The sequence below is a fragment of the Athene cunicularia genome (assembly GCF_003259725.1).
Source record: "Athene cunicularia isolate RWA chromosome 3 unlocalized genomic scaffold, athCun1 chr3_part1, whole genome shotgun sequence".
NCBI lineage: Eukaryota > Metazoa > Chordata > Aves > Strigiformes > Strigidae > Athene > Athene cunicularia.
In genome coordinates this window covers 66187275-66199286 of record NW_020799097.1, presented here as the reverse complement: position 1 = coordinate 66199286, position 12012 = coordinate 66187275, and the positions used below count along the sequence as shown (strand labels likewise).

At 40.0% G+C, this 12012-nt stretch overlaps 1 protein-coding gene across 3 annotated transcripts in view; it reads right to left on the bottom strand.

Annotated features, from left to right (window-relative positions):
- Positions 1–11246, bottom strand: part of PHACTR2 (phosphatase and actin regulator 2) — a 115437-nt gene extending 104191 nt beyond the window's left edge. Inside the window, exon 1 of one of the 3 annotated variants that reach the window (XM_026844320.1) lies at positions 11160–11246. In XM_026844320.1, coding sequence (XP_026700121.1) covers positions 11160–11172 — 13 coding nt within the window. In that variant the 5' untranslated portion in view covers positions 11173–11246. The remainder of the gene's footprint in view (positions 1–11159) is intronic. The other 2 variants (XM_026844319.1, XM_026844321.1) reach the window with 2 other exon arrangements.
- Between the last annotated feature and the right edge of the window lie 766 nt (positions 11247–12012).

Genomic DNA, 12012 nt, shown 5'->3' with positions numbered 1-12012 from the left:
AAAGAAAAGAAAAGAAAAGAAAAGAAAAGAAAAGAAAAGAAAAGAAAAGAAAAGAAAAGAAAAGAAAAGAAAAGAAAAGAAAAGAAAAGAAAAGAAAAGAAAAGAAAAGAAAAGAAAAGAAAAGAAAAGAAAAGAAAAGAAAAGAAAAGAAAAGAAAAGAAAAGAAAAGAAAAGAAAAGAAAAGAAAAGAAAAGAAAAGAAAAGAAAAGAAAAGAAAAGAAAAGAAAAGAAAAGAAAAGAAAAGAAAAGAAAAGAAAAGAAAAGAAAAGAAAAGAAAAGAAAAGAAAAGAAAAGAAAAGAAAAGAAAAGAAAAGAAAAGAAAAGAAAAGAAAAGAAAAGAAAAGAAAAGAAAAGAAAAGAAAAGAAAAGAAAAGAAAAGAAAAGAAAAGAAAAGAAAAGAAAAGAAAAGAAAAGAAAAGAAAAGAAAAGAAAAGAAAAGAAAAGAAAAGAAAAGAAAAGAAAAGAAAAGAAAAGAAAAGAAAAGAAAAGAAAAGAAAAGAAAAGAAAAGAAAAGAAAAGAAAAGAAAAGAAAAGAAAAGAAAAGAAAAGAAAAGAAAAGAAAAGAAAAACGTCAGTGATGCAGGTTCACACCGAGCACGCAGACCAGCATGGGAACGTGAAAGTGAAGGGGACCACAGGAGTTATCAGGACCAGTCCAACACAGTAGCAGGCAATAGGTGCTTTGCTGTGGGAAGCACCACTTCTGCCTCCTATGGATGCTTAGGTGTTTTCTGATAAACTGTGAAAAGGCAAAGGTGCAAAAGACCAGTATGGTGTGTCAGAAACAGAGGGAAAAGGAGAGCCTGAAGTCACACAGCTCCATCCATGATGTGCTGAAAAGTTTGTTTGTGTGACTTTTTCAGGCAAGCACATATCAACTGTCTTTCAATGGTGGCATTTGACTTCTCCATTAGCAGTCTGATCTACTACTTGAGGTAGCATTTACTCATCTGGAGAAAAATCTTGAAGGGAGAGCAGAGGAAAAGGAGATAACAGGCAGTGATGCCACAAAAGTGTGGTTAAATGGTGATCATAGGAATGATGCTAACTTCTGCCTTCACCTTATTCACCCCAAGGGTAATCCTCTGAAACAACTGCACAACCTTTCTGCATCTGGAAGAGGTGCACAAATTTTAACACTTGGGAGCCATCTGCTCTATAAGACAAAAAAAAAGAGCTGAATTTGCCCTCAAGTTTTCAAACTTAGGTTAAAAAAACCTGAAGAAATCTAGCTGTGATTGCAAGCAGAGATGAGGGAACTTATCTCAGGGCAATTTTTACCTCAGCTGAGCCTTTCATGTTCCTGAATTAGGAAGCCATTGTATCAGATAGACAACAGTTAACAGGGTGTTTCTCTGTCACGAGGGGCAACGGGACTGCAGGGAGAAGCAGACTTCACTGATGCACACTCAGCATTATTAATGCGGTGGAAAAACACTGCTCTCAGAAAAGTGCTCTTAAACAGTAGCCATACAAATTGCCCCTTCACTCAAGTGTCATATCGTTAGCTTCTTCACCCGCAGTGGAGAAGAAAGAGCAAGGCAGGCTACCACCTCAGAGAGGAAGGGGACCCCACCACCATCCTTCTTATTCCTTCCTGGGAGAAGGGAACATTTTTGGGTGGGAAGATGGAAATAACACTGGCTATTCTTCCTCCTTCAGTATTTCATAATAAGACTAAATGATGCTGAGCATTATGTCTACTTTGCCAATATTACACCTTCCCACTCTACTTTGCAGACAAGTTTCCCGAACTACGGCATCAAAGAATATACACAACACTTACAGAACTTGAGAGTTTGCAAAGGTGACAGAAACTTGTGCGAAAACGAAGAACTATGTTTATGGCTATTCCATTTCCTCTAGCATTTGTGCTGGAGAATCAATACCCAGAGCTAAAACAATGAACATTAATAGATGTTACATTATTTTGAACTGGATAATATAATGTAATGATCATCACCTTCAGATGTTGCTGATGTTGCAAAGTATTGTTCACCCTGTGGACCTCAAAATCTTGCTCAAGACTTCATCACAGTTAATTTGGCCCCAGAACTTCCCACATGTAGGTAATAAAGTATTTTTCCCCACTTTCTAGACTGTCTAACCTCAGAAATAGTCAAGATGCCCTCACATGGCACCATGCAACCTTCTTCTGCTTCTAAGTATGACAGGCAGCTCATCCGCATGGATGGCATTTTCATTCATCAGCATGGTTGGGCTCCGAGGCCTGTTTGCATCAATTAACATCATAGTGTTCAAAGATCCTCCAGCTAGAACTAGAAAAGCTGTGTCCCAAGTGGGATGTCACTGCATCACATCTAACCCGAAATGGCTAACCAGTCTGGGTGCAGCCACCAGTACTGATTTAACTACACTGTTTACTGGTTCAGATTAATGTCTATCGGGCAAAAGACACCACATCATATAAACATGCTCAGAACTAACTCAGGGACCTCTGGGATGGTGCTGGTTACACACAGCAGACATGGCCTTCGTGGAGTGCTGGAGGAAAAAACAATCAAACAAACCAATCCACTGCTGAGTTTTGTATGAAAACTGGGGAAGGTGGACTCTACCATTGTTTCCCATTCATTTTTAACCCCAAAGCCATCTTTGCTCCTGAATTCTGTGATGCTTTATGCCTCTTGAAGCCACGCATGCCAAAGCAAACAGCCAGCTCGTCCTCTTGCGGGTACCACTCAAAGCCTTAAGCTGTTGTGTAGGAAATGCATGTTTATGCCTTAGAGAAGCTGTATAGCATGCTACAATCACTGTGCTAAGTAATACAAACTAGGGAATTTAAAAGTTACATTTGGCAACCTGCCCTTACTGTGCTCTAATTATTTCTTAATATCCCAATTTAAGGGCAGCATATTGGCCCCAATTTTAAATTGTCTGGCATTTATAAGTTTGTGTCACAGAATGAATGTTAAACAGTTTTCAGATTCTTTATTGAAAACTGCTGATTGTGTATTGCCTGACAAATCAGAATGTCTCTATTAGAATAATGATTTATTGTAAATATGGTAGAATTAAGGCTGATTATTCTGGGTATTAAAAATGCATGGATAAAATCCATTGAAAAAAGTGTTATGTGAGCCGTCATGATTTGTCAGTTTAATATCTTTGTCATTTGCATTTATTTTTAAAATGCCAAGAGCAATTAAACCTTATCCCACCACAAGAAGTTGCCAAATTTCACTTGAAATTAAAACAGAATAATGCGTCATGTTAGTTATTTTAATAATATTAAACAACAAAAACAGAAACAGAAAAGAGAAGAAAAATGAGACTTATATAACAACTGCAGCTACAAACAAAGCAGCTAAAATATATAGGCTGCTTCTGTGATACACGCACGCTCATGAACTCCATAGGCTTCCTACATTAACAAACCATTTCCCTTGACAGTAAGGCCACAGCAAAGCGTTACTGGACTACTGTAGTCTAAACATCAATAAGCAGCTCTCACCAACATGTGTTTTCTGCTGGTTTGAGATTGCCATATCTTGATCACATCTCTCCACGTGATTTCTGTGCAAGCCTCCATAATGACATACCCCTTGCTTCTTGGACCAACACAAGTTCCAGCGAGAAAGACAGAAGGGACATGTGAGTCAGCAGGAGCTGGAGCTAGGACGAATCGATCACAACTTTGTTTCCTGTAGAAATACCAGCTGCTGTCATATTTGTGTTTGAATTACATTGTGCAAGGCTTCTCCTAGCAATGGTCAAGCCAAGGATGAAAAGATTGCCTCTGGGATTGTCTCCCACTGTGCCTGCCTCTCTATAGAGACATAGGATTGTCTTTATCATTGTGAAATAGCTTGCTGCTATTCAGAAATACATTTAAAGGGATTTTAGCATGCAGTAAGTTGGGAAATAAGTAGTCACAGTAATTTTTGATAGTTATGCTACAGAAACAGCCGAGCAAGCTAAGATTAAGCAAACATTTGGCCCTGGCCAGTTTAGCTTCTCCTGGGTCTTTTGCTTTATTTAAAAATTGGGTGGTTTTGGGGACCTAATTCTGCACTCAAGCCTGTTATTTGAGCTGTAGGTTCCCAGCAACTCAATAGCCCATTGTTGACAAGCCTGGGTTAGGTTCGTCTCCTCTGGGAGGAAAACAACCATAAACATCATCCCTACTTCTTTTTTCTTGCAAGTCCTACTGCTGGTACCACTGCCCCCAGGAGGTGCTTGGAGAGGGTGTTTTTGTACTGGTATCAGTACAAACCACATTAGTTTCTATCCGCCAGTATCTGCAGTTTTATTCAAATGCATACACCTACTTCTTTGTTCTGGCATCTCCAGCAGCAAATGGGACATCCCTTCTAATGCTGAGCTGTGCCCAGAGCGCTGAGCACATATGGCTCCTTGAGTGTGGGATAACAAATGTGGTGACCCATCTCCTTTTGACACCCTGCCTCTCCACAGGACACTACTGGGGGATGCTTGTTTTGGCCCTGGCCCTCCCACGCTCACCCAGGGGCTGCTGGGCCCCACCTGCCAGAACGAGCAATTAGAGACCAACTCAGCTGCTTTATTCAGGATTTACTTCTGTCTGCTGGGAGAAGGTTGCTAGGTATTCTTATAGTCTTAAGCTACTTATATTTTCCAATTATACTTTAGGAAGAAGTCTCATAAACGTTTTATGTGAAAATATAAAAAATGGTTAAATAGTGAGACAGAGGGAAAAAAAAAGAAAGTATTTTTTGGTAAAATTCCATCCAGTCTACTTTTAGAGCCCAAAGCAATACCCCTGCAAGTCACCCCATAATTAAGCATCAAATTTCCTAGAAGACTCACAGTTAGAGACAATGAATGATGATTAAACAGAAGCAGATTAGATCCTTATTATCAGCCACCTGCTCTTTAGTGATACAATCTTGCTTTCCCCCTTGCAGCTCACTTCCAGCCCCCTCAATTTGGGGTTTTTGAAGCCACTGGAGCACAGGCTGCTTTTCTCGGAGTGATTTGTGTTGATGCCTCACTTAATACAACCTTTCCTTCTCTGGACTGCTCCCTCATGGTGTCAGAATGGTTGGTTCTGCAACCATGGTCTAGTCCTTGCTCAAAGCGATAGGGAAGCAACACCTGTCAAATTTGGATTTCTACTTCCCTACACACACTCGTGTCTTTACCATAGGTGGCAGTGATGATTCAGAGCGCAGAGCAGGGGTCTGAGGGCAGTTTGCCAAAAAACCCACACAAACAGCAGATGTAAACATAAAGCACAAAGATGCTTTCTAGCTTTTATCAGAAAACAGCATCAGAACTTATTAGAAAATAAAATCTACGTTATACTGTCTCTCCAAAACAGCTAGAGTTCATGTTGCTTCTTTGTAAGAAGTACTGCTTAAAATATCATTAGTTTGTGTCAACACAGTGCAACCACAGCATATCTAGCTAAAGAGAGCCATCTGAAGTAGAGTGGGTGGACCATCTCTACATTAGAAGATGCTCCATCATTTTAGTCCTACATGGTATTTGGTTACTTCCAGTGCAAGCTCCTATAGAGTTATTCCAGGCTATGTGTATACAGACCTGAAAATAACATCGGAAGCAACAGCATCACAAGGAAGTTTAATCCTCACATGAATGTTTTCCAAGATTGTGGCTTTATATGCACACTGTTACAGCTTCTGGGCAAAGGGGCATAAGCTATGAGTAATAATTACAACAAGAAGAAATTCAACTTTCTAGCAGGCAGTGTCCTGTGATACATTAGAACATCTGCTTCAACTGCAGCCATGAGTGCAAATAGGAGACAAATAAAGATACACAATGTAGTATAAAAGAGTTGATTATTGCTTTGCATTTTATTGCCTGTGTGCAAACCATTTTGTGATCCATATAACATGGCATATGAACCCAATAAAAGTCAACGTGGCATCATTGATAGCCCCATTTTGCAAGGACAATGAGTGAACATACACATAAGAGTGAGATGGAGAGAAAGGAGATGCTGTTGTCCTTTCCAAAAGCATTATCACACTGTTGGGAAGAACATGGGCAAAGTATCATCAAGGATCAAAACAGAAGCTGCCAGCAGGACACAATGGATTTTGCTGCTGGAGTTTGGAGTTGTCATCAAAAGATGTGTCTCAAGGGCTGAGAAACCCACAGTTACCCTGTCACTGTCTCAAGGGGTTTTTTTTTTCAATAGGTTTCCAAATTGATAGGGACAATTCAACCAAGCTTAAGCCTTAGATGGTCAAATGATTCCAGAGCCCTTTATGGGCCACAAGTGAACCTTACAACACCCTGAGATTGTTATCTAGCCTAATTGTACACACAGATCGGCTGGGCCACATTAGAGGTTTTTGAACACTGTGAGTTGATGAGAAAACCAGGATCATAATCTGAAGCCCACCTCCCAGCTTGTTCTTATAACTACCTGAGTGTTTTTCACCCCTACATTTTAAAAAGATGCACCCTGTTTGCCTCAAATTCAGGCAAGAGACTGCAAAGTATCTGTAAGGTCAAATCCTTAGCCAGCATTCAATCCCAGCAGTCCTATTTAAAGGATATAAATAAGTCCTATTGACTTATTGAAAGACAAAAATGACCAGTTACTTCAAAAGCAGGGGAATTACTGTCAGAAAACAGCTTCCTGTGTCTCTTACCCTTCCTGTGACACGTGGTATCACGCAGAAGGCGGCTAAATTGACACTTGCTGTTCACCCTGTCCCACAGTGTTTCAGGCCTCAAGTTAAATAGTCTTGCTTCAATGAAAAGCTCTGTTTCACTACTGGTCCAACATGAAGTTCGATGTGCTACCGAATATTCCTCAAAGATAGGATATTCAACACACAAGACCTCCAGTCCCTTTAAAGCAGATTATTTACTGGAAGACACAGTCTGCAGCCACAGACGTAGAGCCTACATAATTCAGGGTAACAATTAACCACAGCTAGCTCATTACTGCTAAAATAATATTCCAAGTGCAAAGAAGTCATATAAATCCCCAGGAAACATGAAACAAGGCCTCCCATTTTTGTTCAATACTAGTATGGCATGCACGATGCAGCACCTTGCTGTGGTGCCATTCACCCTGATGAGATCCTTCCCCCAGCTTTTGGCACCTCACGTTGGCACACTCTTTGGTTATGAATGAGTGTGTGAGACTTGTCCACTTGAAGGTGAGACACCTGTCTGGGCAGGACACAGCTGACTAGGAGCTCTAGGGGAAGGGATGATGTTGATCTCACTCCTTTTTACAGGAAACACCCTCCCTCCCCCCAAAAAGCATCACTTGGGAGCACGTCTGTTTCCGCCCCTTCTCTCTTCCTGCTACTGCAAGCTTCTTGCTACTTTTATATTCTTTTTTTTTTTTTTTTTTTTCCCCTGAGTTATTTCCAGCCCTTCCTTGGATTTTTAAAATGAGTTTTATTACATCATTGCTGTCACCAGGCTTGATATGTCTGGTCCAAAGCAGACGTGTGCAGCAAAGTCAGAGCCCAGGACCTGCTGGTGGAGGCAGGCAGGGGGCTGCTGACTGCCCACCCTTGCCTGCAGTGGCAGGCAGCCTTGCAGCTGAATACCTGCAGCCAGTTCACCATAAAGAGCTGATGCCAAAATAGGAAAAAAATTACAACTAGAACTGTCCTGATGTGCCATACACAGATGGATGAATATTTTATTGTTATTCCAGGAAAGGCTTTTAAAAGAACACACAAGACAGCGATTATATGGAGCTGTCTCGGCGCGCAGATTAAGAATATAAGCAATCTAACATTTAAAGGAAAGGCCTTTTTAAATGAAAACATTGTTTCTTAAAACCACAAAATAACACAGACCAAACCAGCTAAAAGGTGCACATAGGTGACCTATTACCAACACTTATTCTTTTCAAATAACAGTTTTGGCCAGAAGAGGATTTTGATGATGGCACAGAAGATGAGTGATGAATTACAGAGATATTTCTGTTATGCAGAGCAGAAGATGGAGTTTTGCCCAACAATTATCCATGGTCTGACTTTGAAAGTCTCTTTCTGGCAGCATGATGAATTTAATAACAAAGGCCTGATTCACTGACACTGATAACCAAATTGTTATTTCTAACACTTGGTGGCTGAAACTCGCAGCTGTGCTAATATTCTGCAGTTTTGTATTGCCAGAAATAGCATCTCTTTAGGAAGAATTCAGGCAGGTATCCAGTTTGTATACATTAGCATGTTTACATTTCAATTGGTGAACTGCTGAAGAACAAATTAATTAGGCAGTTAGTTTTATGATTGCAAATATCCTGCTCCTGTCTGTTTGATCTTGTTAGTGCTCATATTACACCACGTGGATTTTCAAAGGTGTACTCACATCCCTGTAGAAGTCAGAGGACCCAGGCCAGATCTACAGAGGTGTTCAGCTGCACAGTCTCCACGTTGGCACTTGACTCCATTTGGTTGCAATTAGAGATCAAGAGCCCTAAAAATACCTCTGCAGACCCGCTGTGTTTACCCAGCTCCCTGTAGGCTCTTTGGAAATGGATGTATTCCCTACACCACTCAAACCATGGAAGTGGTTGGAGTGAGTCCAGAGGAGGGCCACAAAGATGATCAGTGAGCTGGAGCACCTCCTCTCTGAGGACAGGCTGAAAGAGTTGGGGTTCTTCAGCCTGGAGAAAGGAAGGCTCCAGGGAGACTTTATAGCAGCCTTCCAGTACCTGAAGGGGTCTACAGGAAAGACAGAGAGGGACTTTTTACAGGGGCATGTAGTGATATGACAAGGGATAATGGCTTTAAACTGAAAGATTTAGAACATTTAGAAACATTTAGATTAGATGTAAGGCAGAAGTTCTTCACTGTGAGGGTGGTGAGGCACTGGAACAGGTTGCCCAGAGAAGCTGTGGCTGCCCCCTCCCTGGCAGTGTTCCAGGCCAGGTTGTTCGGGGCTTTGAGCAACCTGGGCTAGTGGGAGGTGTCCCTGCCCATGGCAGGGGTGGTGGAACTAGATGAACTTCAAGGTCCCTTCCAACTCAAACCATTCTAGAATTCTGATTCAATGACTCTTGGAAGAGATGCCTGGGGAAGGGAGTGTGCCCAATGCCATGCATGGGGCTGAAACTCACTGCAGGTTTGGACCAAGTTGACCATAGGCAGTGAGAAGCTTGCTGGTAACCACAGTGGAAGCTGGAGCATGGCCTTACCCTCTGATGTGACATCCTCTCTAAAGGGCTTAATTCCATCTGTTGTTGGGTTGGTTTTTTTGGTTTTTGTTTTTGTTGTGGGATTTTTATTTTTTTTTTTACCACTGGCTTTTCATTCTCCTTCCAAAAGGATGATTTAAACTAATTTCAAATGTATATAGATTGCTTTCTAAAAAAAAAGTAAAGTCTTGGTCACTTTTTCTGCATGAAGAAGAAAAATCTAGAGTTATTCAACAAACTAGTGTTGTAAGATGCTTTGAGAATAGTTGGTAAAGTTGTGCAGAGAACAAAGCCTTACTTATTTTAACTTCCAAATTTTGCAGATAGCAACCAAACTGGAATCTTCCTAAGGCGAAAAAAAAAACAAACCAACCCCCCCCAAAAAAACACACAGAGGATAATCTGTTTCTATGGTTTTCAGATACTAGCTTCCCTCTTCACCCCCCCAAAACTGGCCTTTAAAATAAATGTGACTCATTCCAGAACAGATTTTTATAGCTGGATTAAAGTGATAGCTCTGTCAAGACTTCAGTAGTATTAGTTGTTGATGCTGGGGAGTTTAAAAACCTGGAGGAATTAGCAGCTCTGCCTGCCAGGGTATCTATTGCCCACAGGCGTTCTGTGCCGGAGAACAGGAATCTTTCCCCTCTGACCAGAAAATTCTGCCTCATCATGGAATACGGAACACACGTCATTATCATTTATTATGTTAAAGCTTCTTAAAAGCTGGCCAAAGCACCAAGTGAAAAGAGTATTCCTAATCTTATTTCACAAAAATTTAACATTATACTGGGACCATGTCAGTTTTTAAGTTCATAGCTACTGGCAGTGTAATTTTCCATGATGCCAACATTTTAATTTCTGAAAAAACTTCTTTCCTTTTTTTTTTTTTGTCTTAGACTTTATAGAAATAAAAGCAGCAAGACTCTTTAATCTGTTTTTCACAGAAGTCATATATTGCAATAACGGCAATACACTTGAGATGAGATTGACCTGGACAGTTTAGCCAATATAAGCAAGAGTTTTTCTATTATTATTAAAACCAAAAAAAACCCTCATCCACAAAAAGCCAGAAAAATAAGCTACACATATAGTATGACTTCTGAAATCTACTGTAGAATATTTTTTTTTCACATATATTAGAGGTGAACATCGCTTTTAAGGTTAACATTAAACAAACTTGATGATTTGAGCAGGTTTCAAAGGGCACTGAATCTACTGCAGATTCTGTGTCCTAGTATGTAATTGCACTACTACCAATAAATCAGTGAGACTCTGACATGTTCAAGTTTTACAGCAGTCAAAGCAACATGCAAAATATCTATCCCAAAGAGGTCTCTTTTTTGCTCTGCTTAGTGTTAAAAGGCAATACAAAAGGGAAATGCAAATAATGCATTTCATCATAGATGCAATGTTGGTATTGTGTGTGCCTCCTTAGAAACCATAAAGTGCATTATTTGGCATGAAAATGCATGATCTAAAGTTGGAACATCAAAGAAAACAATAAAAAGTGCAAATATATTCAATATTTCATGTACTAAATATAAAAGAAAGCAAGGCATTATATGGAGAAAATAGAAACAGCTTAAAATAAGACATATGAGAGAGATGCATTATCTACTTTTTGTTAGCTTTATTAGTTACCTATCCGCACCTATTGCAATCTGTAATAGATATTTTCCTACTGAAGTATAAGCATTTTCCGTTCCTGCCACATTTCCTGCATATAGCTTCCGAAATAACACTGAAATCCTTAAAAAGACAGATCTTACATTACAGTTTAGGTTCACATTTCCAGGAAATACAGACTTCAAACAGAAAAACCAGACTGTTAAAGGGTTAACAACTTAAGTGTGTCACATTTTACACATAGAAATTTGCTTTAATAAAGGACACTGAAAAGGAAGAAGCCACAAAGGCTAAAGAAACACATCTCCTGCAGCAAGTGAGGCAGGATACAAACGAACCCCACAGCTCCACTAAGAATGAAGATCTGTTTTATTTCACTTACCAGCATTATCCATTTTCCCCCCCTCGGTATTCAAAAAAGCAGAGTTCCCCAGAAAAGCAGCCGGTACGATCTCTCTCTTGCTAATGAAGCTGGCTGCCCTTCTCTTGGTTATTAGACCTTGCTGGCAGTCAGAGCATACTTCATGCACTGACTGCAGTAGACATCACCAGGAAATTTATATCTCCAAGGATGACAAACAGCCATTAGCTCCATTATAGGCTGATTAAGATTGTGCAAGCCTATCAAGTAGATACTTAAATCCCCCAGGGTTTTACCTCTTCAGGGAGAAAACAAAAGAACTCCAAGCCTATAATATTGAATATACGTTTCTGAAAAGTAAAAGCACCCCTAATGAGGATAGGTTTAATGGGTAGGAAGGCAAAACTTTAAATAAAAAAGGATATATTACAGAGCAAAGGGATGTGATTTATCAGTGACGCCACAGCAAAAGTTTTAAGGAGAAAGAAAAGGGGGAGGAATCTATGGCTGAAAAAGTGTTAGCTTAGATTACAATTTACAGCCATTAGCTTTGTCTGTGCTTTAAATCCTACAAGTTCTGAACCTGATGTTCCCTATGGCTTGTGAGAAACACAGTAGATGTGCTTATCTGCAAATGCATGTCAATGTATTAATTGCCTGGAGACATTCATTACTATACTTTTCATAGCTGAATGTAAGGGAAGGGTGAAGAGTAACTAAAGGGCTTTACTTCTTTTAAAGACAAAGTAAAAACACATGGGATGGTGGAGGGATTAGACTCAACAAAATCTGAATGACATATGCTAAGGTGAACAGGTATTACTTCTAAATTTTCCATACCACCTAAGTGTCTGATGCACAGGCTTTTCCCACA